At 46.5% G+C, this 20,667-nt stretch overlaps 1 protein-coding gene across 8 annotated transcripts in view; it reads left to right on the top strand.

Annotated features, from left to right (window-relative positions):
- The first annotated feature begins 353 nt into the window (after positions 1–353).
- The window catches only part of VRK3 (VRK serine/threonine kinase 3), a 46,534-nt gene continuing 26,220 nt past the window's right edge, over positions 354–20,667 (top strand). For 3 of the 8 annotated variants that reach the window (XM_063090221.1, XM_063090214.1, XM_063090218.1), the window contains exons 1-6: positions 354–528; positions 6,688–6,766; positions 6,895–7,037; positions 12,061–12,210; positions 13,721–13,915; positions 20,186–20,250. In XM_063090221.1, the coding sequence (XP_062946291.1) occupies positions 6,896–7,037; positions 12,061–12,210; positions 13,721–13,915; positions 20,186–20,250 (552 nt within the window). In that variant the 5' untranslated portion in view covers positions 354–528; positions 6,688–6,766; position 6,895. Of the gene's footprint in view, positions 529–4,388; positions 4,452–6,687; positions 6,767–6,894; positions 7,038–12,060; positions 12,211–13,720; positions 13,916–20,185; positions 20,251–20,667 lie in introns of all 8 variants that reach the window. The other 5 variants (XM_063090215.1, XM_063090217.1, XM_063090219.1 and 2 more) reach the window with 5 other exon arrangements.

Below are 20,667 nucleotides of genomic sequence, written 5' to 3'. Positions count from 1 at the left end.
GGAAGGCTTTTCCACTTCAGAAGGAGACAACCGGCGGGTTGCCGTGTAAACGTGTTGTGAAAGAATTTAGTGTTCCCGAGAGGACGTGCGGTAGTAAGGGGCTGAGTTGAGGTGAGAGTAGTGATAATGCGACCTCTGATTGGTGGAGAGATGCCTTGTACTTTATCTCGATTGGCTTCATATTAGTACATGCGCAGCCGAATCAAAAAGCGTCCCAAAGAGGGCAGATGGCTGCGGCGGTGGGGTATGAATCCCTCCCCCTGTTCTGAGTTAACCTCTTACCGCGAAGGCGTCTGGGAAATGGAGTTCCTAGGTAGGCACAGTCTGGGGGCAGTCAGGAAGTCAGAAGCGCTTGCGCGGGCGCAGTCCGGCCTCTGGGCAAAGATGCGCGCGCAGCGCTTTGCGCTCCAGCGGAAGTTTCCGCGGGGCAACTGAGAAGGTGAGTCCCAGTCCCTGCTGAGGATCCGAGGTCAGGCCGCAGAAACCCGGGACCCCACCTCTCGCCTCAAGTACAGAAGTGAGGGGAAGGTGAGGTGGAACAGTGGGCCCCTAGCCACAGCTCAGTCGTAGTGCCTGTGACGTCAGCACGACTCTATTCGGGAGGCGGAGCCTCCGCGGACGGGGGTGTCGGGATGAGAGCGGCTGCTGGTCTGGGAGATCACTGCCGGCCCTTCGGCGTCCCAAGCCACTTTCAGCTCTCGGTGGTGGGTGTGACTAAGGCGGAGACGGGCGGAGCTTGTGGGGAGTTTGACAGACGCCCCGTCTTGGTAGCTACGTCATCACTGGTTTTCTGTGAAGGGTGGCTGAAGCCTAGTCACCGTCACCAGGCAACCGCCCCTCCTGCGCTAGGGTGGAGTCTAGTCTTTAGCTCTTTTGCTATACTGTCTAGAAGCTTTTTCGGGGGAATACAGTAGTTGACACAACAGATGTCCAGTAAGTATTTGCTGAATTAGTAAAATAAATGGATGAATGAGTAGTAGAGACTGACCTGAAAATCGGAATCTTGGGATTAAGTCCTGAACTGGCCATGTGACTTTGGACAGGTGTCTTCAGCACTCTGAGACTTCTTTCTTTCTTCCATCCATGTTTATTGAGCGTTTACTGTATGTAAGGCTCTGTGCAACAGACGCTGCTATTCTGCATGTGGAGTACCTACTCTGATAGGCACAGTTCTAAGCTCAGGTTATAGTGGTGTCTAAAACAAAAATCCTGTCCAGCTAGTTTACATTCTAATGGTGGTTGGGGATGCCAGATACTACCAAAGGAAAGAAGTAAATTATGTAATATTTATCTGTCTACAGTTCCTTACCTACACTCTAAAATCCAAAAAGTTGTGAAAACCGAAAGGTTTTTCTTTTGCAACTTACTGGGTGGCCCAACCTGACCTGGCTTTGAACTTGTTTGCAGGCAACACCAATCTGAGCTGACAGCTACTTATAATCTTCAATGGTTTTGCTGCACAAATTATATATTTGATTATGGGAAGCTGACGTTATGTCCTGCTGGTGGTATAATATATAGTATGTTCTAAAATCTGATAATTTTCCGAGTCTTTAAAACTCTGGACTTTGAAACACAACTGGCACCAGGTGATTAGAATAAGGCATTGTGAACCTGTGTTAGATGGCATTAAGTGCTACGGAGAAAAATAGAGGAGGAAAAGGGGAGAGGGAGAGAAAAGTCAGGAAGGGCTGCAGTTTATATGTTAATCAGGGAAGAACTCTTTAAGGTGAGACCTGCAGAATGGAACCAGCTGCAGGGGAAAGTCATGGGAAGAACATTCCTGGCAGAGGGAAACTGCAAGTACAAAGGTCTCAGGGTAGAAATTAACTGGCCTGAGGCCATCTGGCTAGAAATTAGTGGAACAGAATCATTAGAAGATTTTATGTTTATTGAGCATAGACTATGTGTCAGTTACTTTTAAACCTCAAAATCCAAGAAGTAAGTGCTGTTGTTTTTACTTTACAAATGGAGAAACAGGCACAGAGGTGTTAAAAAAATTTTGCCCAACATCACACAGTAGTGGCAGAAGCAGTATTCAAATTCAGGCAGGTTAGGTCCCAAGTCCATGCTCTCAACCCCTATACTGTTCTGCTTCTAATTGGAAGACCTTTTTAAAGGTCATGCAGCTAAATAGTTCTGGCCCTGAGATTTGAATCTCAGTCTCACTGCCTAGATTTGCCTGCAGGATGAAAATGTGCTGACACAGCTGGGAGCCTCTCCTGCCTTCTTGGCAAGTTTATTTTTGCAGCGGAGACAATCATTTATTCTCTCAGCAAACATGATTCAAGCATCTGCTATGTGCCAAGGCTGTTTGAGATTCTGGGCATACTGTGCTGAACAAGGCAGACAGAAGTCCCTGCTACCATGAAGCTTACATTCTAGTTAGAGGAGTCAGCAATAAACAAATGAGTTAGATTATTAGATTATTTTTATTATTTTCTTCATAGCACATGTTAGATTGGTAACAAGTGCTATGAAGAAAAATAAAGCAGGGTAGGGAGGGTAGAATGAGCTATTAATAAACTAATGTCAAGGCCTGTCTGAGAAGGAGACATTTAACAGAGAACTAAAGGTGATGTAGCAAAAAAATAGAATAAAAAAGAAAAACAAAAATAAACATAAAGAAGGTGATGCAGGAGTGAGCCATGGGCACTCTGAGGGGAGAGAGCATTCCAGGTAGACATGAGAGCAAGTGCAAAGGTACTGGGGCAGAAACATTCTTGTCATGTTTGGGGAAAATCAAGGAAGTCACTATGGCTGTCTCAGAGTGAGCAACGGGAAGTGGTGGGAGATGAGGTCAGAGAGGGAACGGGGAGATGGCAGATCATGTAGAGCCTCACGGGCCATGGTAAGAATTATAGCTTTTACTCTGACTGAAATGAAATCCACTGTATGTTTTTGAGCAGAGAAGGGACTAGATCTGATTTAAACTTTAAATGGATCTCTCTAGCTGCTCTATTGAGCATAGACAGTAGTGGGTGAGGGTAGAAGTAGAGTCTAGTTAGGAGGCTACATTGGTAGCACTAGGGACAGATGGTGGCCTAGACCAGACTGGTGATGGGATGTCAGAACTGGGGGGCACAGGGCCGGCCCATGGTTCACTTGGGAGAGTGTGGTGCTGATAACCACAGGTTCGGATCCCTATATAGGGATGGCTGGTTAGGTCACTTGGGAGAGCATGGTGCTGACAGCACCAAGTCAAGGGTTAAGATCCCCTTACCGGTCATCTTTAAAAAAAAAAAAAAAAGAACTGAGGGGCACACAGTTAAAAACCTGGTATCTCTCCTGGCTGTATTCCACAAGCACCACCCATATCCAAACAGGAGAGACCAGTGACCCTGCCTCTTGGTGGGAAGGGTAACAGGGTTCTGAAGAGCACACAGGTCTAGAAATATTGCTGTGGCCCTCTTTGGAAAATATAAATGCCACCACACTCCTATGAAATGGTGATAATTCTGGAAACCATGTTGTGTGGACTAGATAACATTAACACATAGAAAGCTCTCTGCCTGAAGGACCCCTACCCAGAGGTCCACAACTCACTCCTTTGCTTCCTTTGGGTCTCTGCTGAAATGTCTCCCCCTGGGCAAGGCCCTCCTTGGACACCTTGTGTAAATAGTGACCTGCCAACCTACTTGGCATCCCTTTTTCTCCTGTGTCACTCTATTGTCCTCCATAGGACTATCTCCATCTGACCTGTTGCTGTAGTTTGGATACGTTTGTCCCCACCAAAAACCTCATGTTGAAATTTGATCCCCAATGTGGCAGTGTTAGGAGATCGGGCCTAGTGGGAGGTGTCTGGGTCATGGGGGTGGATCCCTCATGAATAGATTAATGCCCTCTGTGGAGAATGAGTGAGCTCTCATAGGAATGGATTGGTTCCTGCAAGAGCAGATTGTTAGAAAGAGTCTAGCTTCCCTGTTTTCTCTTTCTTGCCGCCTCTCTTGCCGTGTGATCTTTTGCACATGCCAGCTCCCATCCCATTTTCTGTCATAAGTGGAAGCAGGCTGAGGTCCTTACCAGATGCAGTTGCCCCAGAATCATGAGCCAAATAAACCTCTTTTCTTTATAAATTACTTGGGTATTCTGTTACAGCAACATAAAAACAGATTAATACACCTGTTAAACAGTTACTTGCTCATTTGTTTATTAATTTGCCTTTCCCCACCAGCATGTGAGCTTCTTGAGGTCAGGAGCTGTGTTTGTTTCCTTTGCTCCTGTCTCCCCAGAGGCTGGCACAAAAGAGTTCAGTAAATAATTATTGAATGACTGCATGAATGAAAGGCATAAGCTGGCTATAGCCGGTGCTCAATAAGCATTAACCATTACCTTTCACGTATACATGAAGTGAGCCTGAGTCAGCCTCCACCTTTGTTCACTTGTAGGCCACTGTTAAGATGGAATTTCCAGCCCACTGAATCCAAGGACCAGACTGTGACCCCTTAAAGGTACCATCCCCTCGGGCACATGTCCCTTAAAAAGCCTGTTCCCCACCAACAAACAGCTCTTGCTTTTCTCCTCTGCATTGCCCACTCTGACCACCCCCCAACCCCCCAACTTTACTCCCAGGAGGAACATTATTGTGGGCATGGCAGGATTCATCTGGTTAGGTACTTGCTTCATCCTGGAGGCTGTCTTTATCCCATGGCACCTGAAGAAATTCCACTTAACCTGAAGCTACTTAAAACTGCTACAGATTTCCAAACAAAACTTTTGTTTACATATGAAATCTAACAGTGTTGGTGTATGATTAGTCAGGCTAGGCTAAGCTATGCTGCAATAACAAACACCCTCAAATCTTAGTGGCTTAACACAAACACAGATTCTTTGTCACTAACACAAAGTCTGGACAGCTCTCCAGGGCAGCAGCCTCTAGGCAGTTTTGATCTTGTGGCTGCAACGTCAGCACATGGGCTTCAGGTTTGTCACAGCATGAAGGGAGAAGAGGCAGTGAATCCTCTGGCTTAACAAAAACATTCAGTAGTATCTATACCTTTGAGAAGACAGGATGTCCATTTTAATGTTATTACCAGGACAACAAATCATTAGGGTAGACAGCCAGTCAAAATGACAGACTTCTTAGAGGGTAACCATACTTGACAACAGTCTTTGCTGTCCAGGTGTCTTATACAACTTCTTCGTTTGAGATAACAGAAGGGCAGTTTTATGCCCCAGAATGATTTCTGCTCTTCAGCCCAAGGGAAAGAGGAATGATTTTTTCCTCCTCTGGCTGAGATTTCTTTCACTAGCTGTTTGGAAGATCTCTGGTTTTCAGGGGAAACACTTGAATTCTATGAGTCAGCACTGAGAAGAAACAGAGGCCAGAGAAGCTCAGACCTTATGGAACAGAAAAAAGACAAAAATAGAAATACTAATAAGTGGAATACAATAAGCGGGATACAGGGCATGATACACTAATAGCAGCCGCTAACGTAAAAGGCTTTCTGTGAGCCAGGCTGTATTCCCAGAACCTCATATAAATATATTCATTTAGGCCTCAGCAACCATTCTCTCAGGTACTGGAAGAAGCCCCATTTCACAGCTGTGCAGACTGAGGCACAGAAAGGTTAAGTAATTTGCCCAGCATGTAGCAGATCTGGAGCTCAAATTCAGGCAGCCTGGGACTAAACATTTAGTTTTAAGGATCCCTCTGTCTGCAGTTACAACAGAGGCCAACCTTTACGGTGAATAAAGGAAAAGGGTTTGATTAGAGCTTTCTCTTTCAAGGTGAAATGAAATCATGAGCACACATTTATTTTGACTTCTGTTTTGATATAGTTTTTAATTGCTACTGTACGCTAAGCTTTAGAATATAAGAACAAATAAAATATCTTTTTTTTTCTATTTAAAAGAAGTTCAATTGAAGTGCCAGGTGTTGCACTGTCATCCTTGTTGATTTTCTCCTCTTCACTTATTAACTGGCCTGTGTCATTTGTCATAGGCCTGTGTGATTTTGTTTTTGATTTTTAAAAAGTATTAGGAAATATTTCAGTAATACACAGAACATAGAGGACAATGTAATGAACACCAGTATTCCCACTAAATTAGTCAGGATAGGATAGGCTGTGCCATAGTAACAAATAAATCCTGAAATCATGGTGGCTTAATACAACACAAGTGTACTTGTCGATCATGAGATTCCAATGTGGACCAGGCAGCCCTCCTTCATCTTGTTGCTATGCCACCTGGGATATGTAGCCTCAGCCAGGAGATGACTTCTGGTCACACCACGTTGGCCAGAACTAGTCATATGTCCCCAACCTAACTGCAAGGGAGGCTGGGAATAGGGGAGCATATAGATATTTGGGGAGCATTAACTGTCTCTCCCATCTCCATTGTATGTTTTAAGAAATGAACTTTACAAACACAGTTGAAAACCCTGGATATGCCTCCACCTCACTTATTCTGTGATTGGAGCAGTTCTTTTTTTTTTTTTTTTTTTTTTTTTTAAAGATGATCGGTTGGGGGATCTTAACCCTTGACTTGGTGTTGTCAGCACCACGCTCAGCCAGTGAGCTAACCAGCCATTCCTATATAGGGATCCGAACCCGTGGCCTTGGTGTTATCAGCACCACACTGTCCTGAGTGAGCCACGGGCTGGCCCTTGGACATAACTTTCATTGACCTCAGGCTTCCCGTTTCACTTTGTCTTTGTTTTGCCTGTGTCTACCCTGGACCATTAAGGAGGGACAGATGGCTAGAGGCTCAACACAGTGGTCAGGAACTCGTTTCAGAAGTGGCCACTCTAGGGAGTATACTCAAGGTATGATAGCTTTTCTTCTCTTCACAACCACATCACCATGGGGAACTCAGATGACTGTACACAGACATTGGGTTAAGTTTTTCTTTCAGCTTCCTGTTTCCTCCCCCCACCCATGTTCTGTATTGTAGCATGATCTCCTTCTGTCCAGAATGTGGCAAAAGTATCGAAGCAACATTCAAATTCTGCCCCTACTGTGGAAAACCTTTGCCTACAGAGGAGCACGTGGGGTCCCAGATCTCCTTTGTCAAACCACGTGCGTCATCCTTCCGAGGTAAGAATCAGGCTTTGAGCTTGTCCCTGCAGTAGGGGTGAAGAGAGAGAGAGAGAGAGTGTGTGTGTGTGTGTGTGTGTGTGTGTGTGTGTGTGTGTGTGTGTGTGTGTTTGGGGAGGGTGAACAGATGCCTTTGCGCCTGTCTGACCCTCCCCTGATACTGGAGAAGCCCAGGGCTCAGGCCTGAACAACTCTGTCTATACTCAGTCCCTTAGCGTCTTATTGGTCTCATGGCTTTACACACTGTCTGTATTTTGAAAATTCACACATTTCCATCTCCAGCCTGGAATCCTCCCCTGAACTCCAGATCCACCTTTACAGCAAACAGCCTATTTGACATCTATTGGCATCTCAAATCTATTGGAGATGTCTTGTGTGCATCTCAGTCTGGACATGCCCAGAACCGAGCTCCAGATATTATTCCCCACAGCCCCACCACCAATCTGCTCCTTCCGTAGACTTCCCTATCCCAGGAAAGAGCAACTCTATTTATCCAGTTTCTCAGGTCAGACCTTGGCGTCATCCTTGAGTCCTCTTTCTCCTACCCCACATACATCCAACCCTTCATCAAATCTTGTTGGCTCTCCCTTAAAAATCATTGCAGTATCAGACCACTTCATACTACTCCCTCAACCACCACGCTGGTCCATCCCGCCCTCACTTCTCACCTGTATTGTTCTAGTAGTGTTCTTCCCCTGGGCTTCGTGCTTCTTCTCTTGACCCTACAGTCTCCTTCATGTGGCAGGCACGAGTATCCTGTTAAAATAGACTCAGATCCTGTCATCCCTCTGCTTACCACTTTCCCATGTGAGGCTTGACATTATCAGGTCACTGTTCTCTCTCAGACCTCCTTCCTAACCCTCCTGCTGTTGCTTATGCTCTTCCAGCTACACTGGTCTCCTCACTGTTCAACAACACCTCAGCCATGCTTGAGCCTCTACACCTTTGCACTTGCTGTTCCCTCTGTCTGGGTGGTGCATCCCTCATCTGCCTGCATAACACACTCCCTCACTCCCTTCAGTTCTTTCTTCAGTTGTTACCTTCATAGAGATGCCTTCCCTGACATCCATAATTAAAATGACATCTTCCCTACATGCAATGCTCCTATCCCCCTTCCGTGCTTTATATTTCCTTTTGGTACTTGTATCAACCCTATTAAATACAATCTTTTACTTATTTATATTGCTGCTTGTCTGCAAGCTTCATAAGGACAGGAATTTACTGTGTTTTGTAACCTGTGTTGATTGTGGTTTTGTAATCTGCTGTTTGCACAGCACCTGGGACTGTGCATGGTACAGAATTGGGTGCTGAAAAATCTTATTGACTGACTCAATGAATGGTCAGCAGTAGGTCCCAACCAATGGAAAGCCCACGCCCAGGCCCAGATACCACACTATTAAATCAAAGAGCACTTGCTCATCTGAAGCATACAGAAGGAAGTCAGTGTACATGGCAGGGAGTTCAGCAACATTCATTTTATCATTTGGGATTGCATTTGGCTGCCGGTAACAGAAAATGCTATGACAGGGGTTTAAAGGGAACAGTCAGTGTTGGGATGGTGTCCCCATGATGCCATAAGGGACCTGGGCTTCTCTTATCTTTCAATTCAGCCATCCTTAGCATGTGTTTTTTGTTCCCATTCTTATTGCCTCAAGTTCTCAGGATGGCTTCTCCATCTCCAAAATTGTGTCTGCATACCAGGCAGACACTAAGAGTATTTACCTAGGCCCAACTAAAGAATCTGAGTTCTTAATCCCTGCCTTTTCTAATGCTAACTTAGGGGCCATTTCATTATTCATTCACTCAGTCACCAGACAACAAATATATGTGGACAACCTACTAGGTGCTAGGTGCTGTATTTTTCCTTAAGGATGTAGTAAGAGATGAGATAGACCTGGTTTCTGGTCTCTCAGAGCTTTTATGGCCCAGGAGGGAAAACAGACATTGAATAAGCAATTATCAGTAGAGTATATGTTAACACAGTGGAAATAGATGGACCATGCAACATCTATAGGGGGATGGGTTTCTGAGAGGGTAAGGGAAGGCCTCCTTAAGTGGGTAACATTTGAGCCAAGACCTAGAGATGAATAAGAATTACCTAGGTGAAATGTGGGGGCGAGGTGAGGGGATTGGAACAAGCATTCCCGGCACTGGGGCATGGTATAGAGAAAGGCTATGAAGTGGGTGGAGGAATGAAGGACAGCATTGATTGGGGGCAGATATGTGGGGCTGTGTAGGCCATGGGTAAGGAGATTGGTCTTAACCATTTGTGTGTAAAAAAAAAAAAAGAAAAAGAAAAACACACCAAGGTGCTTTTTCCTTTACTTTTACTTAGTAACAAAACAAAAAATCAAAATCAAAATAATCAAAACAGAAGACCACCTTCTGACTTCTGTAATCAAATGTGTGGGGATGCACTCCAGTTCAATTCCAACACTATCTGCCTAGAGGTAGTGTCAGATTCCACAGGTTGAGGACTCAGTCCCCTAGACTGCCCCTCAACCATGCTTCAGATGCTAACCACCAGTTCAGGCCTCTGGAACTTCTGACCAACCAGCTATAAATCAGGATTCCCACAAACCCCATCTTGGGTTTGTTAAATTTGCTGAGCAGCTCACAGAACTCAAGGAAACACTTAGGTTTATCTGTTTATTATAAGGATATTTTAAAGGCTCAATGAAGAGATACACAGGGTGAGGTCTAGAAGGGTCCAAAGCTCAGGAGCTTCTGTCCCTGTGGAGTTGGGATATGCCACATTCCTGGTGGTAGAGGCAAAAACTTCCATGTGTTCGCTCTCTGGAAGCTCTCCAGACACAGGCCTCTTAGGTTTTTATAGAGGCTTCATTACATAAGGCATGATTGATAAAATCATTGGCCATTGGTAATCAGCTTAACCTTCAGTCCCTCTCCCCTCCCTGGAGGTTGGGGGGTGGAACTGAAAGTCCTGTCTGAGTCTTTCCTGTGATCAGCCCCCATCCTGAAGCTTCCAAGGGGCTGCCAGCCATCATTGGCATACAAAAAGACTCATCACTTTGGAGATTCTCAGGATTTTAGAACTTGTGTGCCAGGAGACTAGAACTAAGACAAAATATATGTTTTCACAATATCACACCGTTGGTGTAGTAGAAAACTGTGGAAGAATTCCTACCAAGTAGGTGACACAATATTGTTAAGGGAAACTGAGGAATTTGCAGGTTCCGCTAGCTAAGTCCAGGTTCTTGGGGTCTTGAACAAAGAATTGGACGAGACACACCAGAGGTGAAAATCAAAGAGCAGTTTTATTTAGCAAAGAGAGAATACATTCTAGAGAGGATGGGGCCAGCTCGAGCAAGAGAGAATGGCTCAAGAGCATTGACAGGTATATTCCCAGGGTTTTAAATCCTCTTAGCTGGATATGTGTGGTTTGGTCATTGGTTGAGCCCTGGTAGTCTTTGTTGATGGGCACCTTAGCTGGTGGGAGCTCATTGGTCCAACTGAATGGTGCCCAACATAGGGGCGGAGCTCCCTATCTGTCTTTGTCTCCTGTGGCTGTTTTTGCTCATGTGCATGCCTAGGTCCTCAGGGAACCATTTGTACTGGTTATCCGATTTGCAAAAAACCAGTTTCCTCTTCCCATTCTTATCTTTTTCTAACTTCCTACTACAGTATGATTGGCATTTTGGAAAGACTCTGGCTGTGTATGGAAAATGGATTGGAAGCATGGAAATGAGTTAAGAGTCCATTCCAGTAGTCCAGGGACGAAATCATGTTGCCTGAGTTAGTGTCAACTGAAAGAAGAAGACTGTTTTTCAGCCATAGGGCAAACCAGATGATAAGCAAAAACCCTGTATGGATCAGCACACCCAAATATGTTGGATAAAATATAAGGAACATCTTTTTTAATATAGAGTTAAGTGGCAGGAAAGTAAGGGAATTCCATGGAAGTGAGAAACAGTAAGAAAACAAAGGTCCACAGGACTAAGTTATTATAGTGTTATTTGTCCTGGGGCTATTTGCTGGTGTCCTTGAGCCAGGGTTTTATTTGGGGTACAGAAGACAAAGCTTAGAGCCTGAGCAGTGCAGGAAGCAAGATTGTAAACCTCTTAAACCCGGAACTCCTCAGTGGGTAAACTAAAAGAAAAAAAATTGCTCCACAGAAAAAATTGGTGGAGACATTTGTCTGTCTCAGCCCTAGTGAAAAAAGGAAGAATGTCTTCTTTGAGAATTCCTAACCAAGAACTCACATTCTCACCAGTTTGGGGCCAGAACTCATACTAATACATGTGGCAACATCATAGCTAAACATTTAATTTAAAGTAGCGAGATAAGAGCATTGCTCCCCCACCCCAAACCCAAGACATAAACAATTCTTCTCTTACAAAACACCCTTTAAAGATAGACCTTAGAGAATTCCCACAGACAAGCTTCTAAGGAACATGAGCTCCCAGTCAAAAGTCAACAAATACACCAGGAAACAAGCCAGCATGAGAGTCAGCAGAAATAACAAACTACAGAATCAGACCTGTGAAGACCACAGACCTTAGAATTAATGGATGAGAATATTTACAAAGCATGTATAATATGTTTAAAGAAATATAGGAATAAATTCGAAGTATGAAGGAACAAAAGTTAGTTAGAATTGACCAGGCAGATTTGAGGAGGAATCAAATAAAACCTCTAATGATAAAAAATATATATATTATCATCACAATCAGAAACACAGTGGTGTTTTAAGTAGCAAACTACACACAGCTAAAGGGATAATTAGGGAACTAGAAGATAGTTGTAAAGAAACTACCTAGAAGAGAACACAGAGTGACAAAGTGATGGAAGATATGAAAGAGAGGCTAAAACCCATGAAGGAGAGAATAACTAAAAGAAAGTAACAGTTTGCTTAGATATTTAGGTGATAGAAGAAGCAAGAATTGGCTGTGAGGGCCAAAGGGAAAAGCATAGCTAAATATGATCTTGGGATTTCTGATTTGGTGGTACCTGGAAAAGGCCTTTGTAACTCCAGCCTGCAATTTGGTCTGCCTTTCTCTAGGCTCAAGGAGAGAGCTGCACTCCAGTTCTGAAATCTCTCCCAAGAAAGTGAAATGGTCCAGCATTGTCACCTCTCCCCCATTATCCCTCTTCTCAGACGGTGACAGTTCTAAGTCTGAAAATACCTTGAGTCCCTCTGAGAGACCCAAAGGTAAGAGTTGCGGTCAATCTGACTCTAGATGGGGCAAACATGGGTCAATCTGACTCTAGATGGGGCAAACATGGGTCAATCTGACTCTAGATGGGGCAAACGTGGGTCATCTGACAACATGAAGTCAAAGCTGCCACAGCTCCAGCTTAAACATCATCCACCTCTGCCTGGACCTTCAACCCAGCATCTTCCCCAGCCTGCAGTCTCAACCTCAGTTCAACTCTACATGGCCTCTCCCCGCTCAAAGCCCCCTACGGTTCCCATCGCCCTCAGTCCCAGCTCTTCTTTAGCCTGCCGTCTGTGTGGTCTGTTTCCTGTCTTTGCTAAGTCTCTCACCTTGGCTCGGGCACTCGCTCCTATGCTTGGCATGCTGCCCCTTTGCCAACTCATAGGGTCTGCTCTCTAGGAAGCCTGTACTGAGTGCCATAGGTTTACATCAAGGCTTCCTCATTGCCCCCAGAGACTCTCTCATCCTCTTTGTCCTTTGCCTCCAGTGCCTTGTGCTGCCCTGATTTGAGCACATATATTGCTTTAGGTTCCACGTGCTTTTCAGCCTCACTATCTGGACTGGGAGTCCTTTGTGGGCAGGGACCAAGTATGACTTATCTGTATATGCTCCATGCCCAGCCAGTGCCCAGGACATGGGAGGCCTGAGGACTGTGTGTCCATCTCTTTCCATCTCCTTCCCACTGGTCCCTGGATCTGAAGTCACAGCCCGTGGAGCCTTCCCTTTGCTCCTCATTATCCGCTGGGCCCCAGAGGCCTCTTGCCGTGATGTGCCTTGGAGGAGTGGTGGGTGGGAGGAACAGGTCAGTGATGGTATCTTCTCCTGTATCCATGTCTGTCTCCTGTCACATCCACCCCACTCTCTTGCAAACCTGGGAGCCCTTCAAGGGCAGGGCCTTAGTCTAGCAGTTTTCTGGGCCTTCTTTATACTCAGCACGGGGCCAAATCCTGTGTCCAGGATGTTTTTGTTTTCGTGTTTTGTGGGTTTTTTGGCAGCTGGCTGGTAAGGGGATCCAAACCCTTGACCTTGGTATTACCAGCACCACACTCTCCCAAGTGAGCCAGCCCCTGTTTCAGGATGTTTGAGGATGAATGTCTGGAATGTCTTTCTTCCCCCTGTGAACTTCTACTCATCCAAGAAGACCCAACTCTGGCGTCCCCTCCTCCAGGAGGCCTCCCCTGACTTCTCCAGGCACAATCAATCTCTTTCTCCTCTAGGCCCTAATATCCCTCTATACTACTTGGTCTCAGACTCTATTCTCACTGCCTATATCTAAATCAGACTTCCTCAACACACTGGAAGCTCCTAAGGGCAGAATCCAGGCCTGATCCATGTCTGGCTGCCAGTCATCACACAAAGGATCTAACCCATGGAAAGGCCCAGGAAGTGTTTGTTGAGTGAACAAATGGATAAACGAACAGTATTATGAGTATTGTTTCATTCCTCATCCAACTCTTCTCTCCTGGTTGCTGCTTTTTCTTTATTCTGACCATCCTCCTGCAGAGGCCTGGAGCAGATCCCCAACCCCCAAAAGCAGCCCGCAGATGACTAGGCAAAGCCCTCAGACACTGAAGCGGAGCCGGGTGACCACCTCCCTTGAGGCTTTGCCCTCAGGGACAGTGCTAACTGACAAGAGTGGGCGATGCTGGAAGCTGGGATCCCTCCAGACCAGGGATGACCAGGGAATTCTCTATGAAGGTACATTCTGTCCATGGGTGGGTAGGTGCTGGGTAGGTGCTGGGCTGGGTTGATCTGGGCCGTTTCAGCACTAGGACAGGGGGAGGGGAACCCCTTCTGAGAATGGGAACGGAAGCCATATCCCTAGCTGCAGATCTGCCTCCATGCAACTTTCTCTCAGCCCCAGGACCCCTCTACAGGGGCCAGGCAGGTAGTATAAATGAGTGCAGCAGGCTAGGAGTAAGGTGATTGGGAGTGGTGGGGACTGTAGCCAAATGGAAAGCTTGTGCCCTGTGTAGAGTGTGTTCCTCTTCAGCTCCACCTCCTATTGTCATGTGGGAGTGCAGGCCCAGTGGCCACAGGATAAGGACGATTGTTCTGGCCAACCTGCAGAGACAGGATAGACCCACTCAAAATTTGGTTCAGATGTCAAGACTGATGATGTCACTTCATCAAGAGGATTTGAAAGGTTTATTGCTTACATAATTGGTATCATGGCATACAGCAGGGCAAGCCTTCCATGGGGATCTGAAATGCCTTTAGAGAGCAAGAAAAGGAGACTGGCTTGGGTTTTTCATTGTGGCACAGGGCCCGGGCTGAGGTGAGGCTTCCCACACATGGGCCAATGCCTGGCATGGTTTGAATCTTCCACCATCACCAAAGGAGGGAGCACCAGGCTTTCTTATCAGGTTGTCCAGATGAGGTGTTGGAAGGGGCAGAGCTCAAAAGCTGTCAGCAGTCAAACCTCAAACAATGGAATCAGACTTTTCAGTGCAATGAGGACAGTAACAACTGTGGTGGTAACATTAGTATTAATAATACGTGGCATTTATTGAGTGCTTATGAAAGACCAGGCCCTGTTCTAAGCACTTTGTATGGGGGATTTTTTTTTTTTTCATTTTGCAGTTTTGTTAATTGAGGTAAAATTCATATAACATAAAATTCACTCTTTTAAAAAGTGTAGCTTTTAGTATATTCACAGTGTTGTGCAACCGTCACCACTATCTAATTCCAGAACATTTCCATCACCCAAAAAAGAAACCCAATACCTTTTAGCAGTCACTCCTATTCCCCTGTCCTCCCATCCACTGGCAACCACTCATCGACTTTCTGTCTCTATGAATTTGCCTATTCTGGACATTTCGTTTGAACAGGATCATACAAATGAGAGCTTTTATGTCTGGCTTCTTTCACTTAGCATCACGTTTCCAAGGCTCTTCCATTGTGACCTGTATCAGGACTTGATTCCTTTTTATGACTGAGTAATATTCCACTGGATGGATGTACCCCATTTAATTTATCTGTTTATCAGTTGATGGACATTTGGGTTGTTTCTACTGTATGCTGTTATGAATAATGCAAAGCTTTGTGTACACGTTTTGGACCTTTTTGCTTTATACTTCCTAACTCTCTTAATTCTCACAATAGCCTTAGGATGTCAGTACTATCATTATTTCCATTTTAGAGACAAGGAAAATGAATCCCAGAGGTTCCTAGCCAGGCTTTGGGCTCCGGAAATCTTCCAAGTTTTCAGGAAAAGCCAGAAATCTGGATTTTGATAGTAAATATTTAATTTGGAAATGCTGGCTGGCCAGACAAGTGTGTGGGCAACTTTGGGCCTCAGACCTCTCATTGGCCATCTCTGCCTTAGAGTCTGAGTTGGAGAGCAGGACAGCCTGCATTTGAGACAGCCCCAGAGCTTAGTCCTGGCTTTGCTCTGACCTGCTGAGTTAGCCTGGGCAAGCAGCTCAAGCACTCTGCCTCAGTGCCCCCTGCCTGGAAAAGTGAGAGACAGTGTCCCACCTGCCTCCTGGGCTGTTGGTTCCAAATGGCAACAGGGGATGGAGGCACAGAGCTGGAAAAAATGTAAAGGGATCCTCCCAGGCAGAGGGAAGTAGTGTTAATAATGGAGGGACAGAAGGGCAAGGCAGGGAGAGGTAGGGGAGAGGAGAGAGCTTGCAGGAGTGTGCGCAGGAGAAAGAGGGGCATGAGCTACCACTTAAGGAGCACTCACTGTGTGCCAGCCGCTGTTCCAGAGCTCCCAGCAACCTTGTGAGATAGGCCCTCATATTGCCCCATCTTAACAGATGGAGCACAGAGAGGGTAAGCCACTCACCGAAGGCCACACAGCCTGGAAGTGGCGTAGTTGGGATTTAAACCCAGGCAATCTGGCTTATCAACCATTGAACCAAGAAAGAGAGAGGGAGGCAGAGGGAGAGAGCGAGAGAGAAGAAATCAGATGATGGAGGGAGAAAAAATGGAAAGGAATGAAATCCAACAGCAAGAAAGAGGTTGAGGGAGAGCAGGGTTTGGGAGACGGCAGGGAAGGAAGCATCCGAAGAGAAGAAACCACACTTGCCTCACCAGAAACCACAATGGGAAGTACAGGAGGAAAGTACCCTGAGCTGGTGTGGCTTCACCTTTTGTGATTTGTGTTGTTTCCTAAAAATAGCAAACCTCTTCCTACCAGCCACCCTGCCTGAGTCATTCATTCCTTCAGCAGATCCTTAAGCAGCATCTACTATGTGCCAGGCCCCATTGCCAGTGCAGAGACACAGTGGTGAGGGGAGCTGGGCTGGTGAAGGCCCTGCTGCATTTGGCTTTACCCCAGGGCAAATTACCCTTATCTTCTGCCAGTTTGCACCAGCTGAGAAGAGAGGGTGGAGTTTTATGACCCGTAGTTTAAAACAGTAATGGTAAAACAACAACAAGCAGAATTGCTATTGTTACAGCAGTGGACACTTTGATTCCACTCTGTGCCCCACCAAAGTTCTGAGCACTTTACATCTAAGTCTTATCTGTCAGATACTGAATTATAATGTCCTACCCTGTGGACTCCTTGGAGCAATATGGGAGAACCATTACCCCCTGTCAGTCGCGTTCATCCCTGCAGCTGCTCACCACAGCCTTGGGAGTGTAGCAGCTCAGGTTCAGTCCAGGGATGCCTTCTGTAGTCTCTACCCTTGTGGATGGAGGTTTGGAATTCAGAAGTCCAAAATCCCTGGGCTAAAATTAAGGTGATGGCAGGGCTGGTTCCTTCTGGAGGCTCTAGGGGGGATCTGTTTCTTTGCCTTTTCCAGGTTCTAGAGGCTGCTGCATTCCTTGGCTTAGGATCGTCAGCACGTCACTCTAATCTGCTTCCATCACCACATCATGTTCTCTTCTTCTATAGTATTATCCCCCTCTGCCTCTCTCTTTATAACTCTGTGATGACATTGGGCCCACCTGGTTAATGCAGGCTACTCTCCCCATCTCAGGAGCCTTAATTTAATCACACCTGCAAAGACCCACCATTTGTCTTCTCCCTTAACAAATCTGGTGTGTCTCTCCAGTGGCAGCCCCCGACTGAGCCTCTCCTTGTTCCTCAGTTTCAGCTGCTCTGGGAGAATGGCTCCTCCCTTTCTGAGGAGTCCTGCAGGGATCACCAGAGTTTGTTTTATGTATGCTATTTAACCCCTTTTAAATTAGGCCAGGATTCTTCAGCCTTGGCACCATTGGAATTTGGGCCAGATAATTCTTCATTGTGGGGGGCTGTCCTGTGGCTGTAGGATATTTAGCAGCATCCTTGGCCTCTACCAACTAAATGCCAGTAGTGCGCGTGTTTGCGCGGCGCGCACACACTCAAGTCATGACAACCAAAAATGTCTCCAGACATTGCCAGATGCCTACTATGAGGGAGTCAGCCACTGTTGAGAACCACTGAGATGGGCCATCTTAAACATGCCCCCCAAATATTGACAGACTCTGTCCAGCTGGTAACTGTCAGGTAGAATTGCTATTATTTTATTTATTAAGTGCCTTTTCAAACTGCCCACAACAAAGAGGTTGGGCATGCAAAACATAGGCATGGCACAGGCAAAGACACAGAGGTCAGAAACAAGGAAACCCAAGCAGGAAACACTGGGATCCTGGTGGGTGTATCGAGAGTCCTCAGCAAGACAAGGGGGGGGGGTGGGGAACACAGGGCACCCTGAACCAGACTGTGTAGCCTGGTCTCCTGCCTCTGCCATTTGTCTGACCTTGTTAAAATGACATCATCACCCTGTGCCTCAGTTTCCTCATCTGCAAAGTGGAGATTGTAATAATACTGACCTCACAGGACTATGGTTGGAAGCGTGAAATGAATAGAGTGACGCCCAGGAAAATAGCAAGAGCTGTGTAAGTGCTTCCTGTTACGATTGTAATGGGTCTTAGAACAGCATTCTTGCCCCAAGTTCAATATTGCCCATCTTCTGGCAAACAGAGGCTTCCACCTGCCTGTCTCTCACACCCTTGTCTCCATTTGGTGCATGTAAGGATTTTCCATATATTAGGTTTGTGTCAAACAGAGGTCACCCTAGATGGCAGAGTCTGGAGCTCTAGGCTTATGGACTGGCTCTGCTAAGGCCTGCGGCCAAGCCCCTTGCCCTGTCTGCCTCCCTTGGCTCCATCTACGATGGCAATTGTCCAGCTACCTCCTGGGGCTGGTGGTGGGATAGCCGGTTAAAAAAGTGGAAGATAAAAGCTCTTTATAATCTGCAAAGCAGTGCAGGAAAATCATGTTTAAATCACCAGCCTTTTCTGCCTGCTTCCAAGTGCCAGCATGTACATGTTGTCCTCCAACCACATAGTAACTGTAAGACAGGTACTATTATTATGCCTGAGTTCCCAAAAGGTGTGGATGCTTGACCACGATGTCACAGCCAGCTCCAGGACGCCCTTCCACGATCCCTACAGCTGGAAAGGATCTCTCTTTCCTCCAGATCTGTGCCCTGCTCACATTTCCCTCTCTTTGGCAGGGTTCAGTGTACCCTTGGACTTGAATGTGTGGAGCTGGGTTCCTGTCCTGCTCCAGCTGGAGCTTCTTGAGGGCAGGAATAGCTTCTAGGTGACTTGTCACCTCCCTGTCCTTTAGCTCAGAGTTTTAGATGATCCTCGGTGATTAAGGGAGGATGGGAATGATGAGAGTGAGGGACAATGATGATGGTTCAGTTCATGGGCTTTGAGATAAGCTAGGCCTGGGCCGAGTCAGCTCTGCTACTTACTGGCTATGGGACCCTGGTGTAAATGAGGATATTTTCAAAAGATGCCATGTGTTGAGCAACCCTGGTGTGACAGGCCCTATGCCAGGCTCTGGGTCTGTGAGTGGGTTGACTGGCACACATAAAGAATGCAGCACGCTCTTGCTACCCATTTAGCTAGTGCTATTATGCCTACTAGCCCGTTGAATCCTTGCAACCAATCTCAGGGTTGGTTTCATTACTCCTATTTTATAGACATGGAAATGGAGACCCAGAGATGTTTAGCGCCTCACTCAAAATCATACAGAGATTTGATGGAGGAGCTGGAACTTGAACCCAGGTCAGCCTGGCATTGCTTGCCTCTGTAGGTGTCAGCTCTCAGGTCTTCTCATCTGTCAAGTGGAGTGGTGTGTGTAAAGCCCACACTTAGCACAGGGCTGGAGACATTGTGGGTCTGTGACTATTCAGCACTGGTGCCCAGGAGGCAGGCTCTGTGGTGGGACAGGCATACAGGATGTTTATGAGGAGCTGCCCCAGGAATCTGTTCCGTGAAGGGTAAGGGAAGGAAGCTGGTGAGGCAGAGGGTGGGGCAGAGTCATGATGCAGCTCTGTGATAGCCTCCATGATGCAGCCAACCCTGCAGGCTCCAGAGCAAAAGTGGTCCTTTAGCATGGTTCCATGTAGGGCCAGGGTAGCTGGGCCTTTATATCATCCTCAATCAGTTGTTGGATACAGGTTGCCCCAAGATGTGTCCTTGGATGAGGCCACTCTGCACAGGATGCACTTAATTCCCCCAGGTACAAGTTGTGACAACCCATAGGAATTGTTGTCCACCAGGGAAGTTCATTAGTGCCTCAGTACCCAGGGTTTTTGTTGGGGGCTGGTCACGTGGCCCCCACTTTGTAACGTGTACCCAAATCCCACACTCCCAGAAGGAAAGCAGGTGTTCAGTGTAAACCACATTGTTTGCACAAACAGTTTAGACCCAGTGAGCACCTCTCCTCATTTAGGGAATGCTAGGAACCATTCTGAAATCAAGATTCCTAGACCTTTCAAGGAGAGCAGTCTTAGGCTTGCTGTGTTAATCCTTTATCGCACAGCTAGATACTGGCAGAGAAAGAGAAGAAAGAACCTATTTGAGAATAGGAAGGAGCAGGCCTTGAGAGCCAAGAATGCTCTTGACCTATGGAAACCAGGGAACTGGAACCACTTGTCATTGCTGGGAAGTTTGAGGATGATGACCCTGACCTACCCTGCAGGTTATAACCTCACTTGTTTTGTTCCTTCACAGCTGAGCCAGCCTCTGTCCTCCCCTGCAAGTCAGGTGCGCAGAAACAAAGATTCTCACTCAAACTGGTGAGTGGCTTCAAGGATGGTGTGGGGGCAGCTCAAAGGGTAGGGCCTAGGGCTTTGGCAAGTGTACCATCAACTTCTGAGTCCCTCTGTAAGCTGGGAAAGCTCGTTCTGGGGCCAGGGTCCCCATGGCCTGCAAGGAGCAATGGGACCTTGGTTAGGACAGCTCCCGGTTCTTTATCACATGGAGCTGTTTGAAAACTGCACTCAGATCTCCCTGAGTCCAACTCTGACACTTCTGGGCTGTGTAATCTAGGCAAGTGCATCCCCTCTCAGAGCTCTGTTTCCTTATGTGTTAAATGGAGCCAATAACACCCACCTTGCGTGGCCCACCTGCCCATTACTGCCTTCCTGGTATCAGGTACTTACTGAACACCTACTGTGTATCACTGCGTGTTGGGGTTCAATAGAGATCCAATC

The sequence above is a fragment of the Cynocephalus volans genome, chromosome 3, assembly GCF_027409185.1.
Source record: "Cynocephalus volans isolate mCynVol1 chromosome 3, mCynVol1.pri, whole genome shotgun sequence".
Classification (NCBI taxonomy): Eukaryota; Metazoa; Chordata; class Mammalia; order Dermoptera; family Cynocephalidae; genus Cynocephalus; species Cynocephalus volans.
The sequence above is the reverse complement of the archived record's forward strand: the minus strand, read 5'-3'. Positions and strand labels throughout refer to the sequence as shown.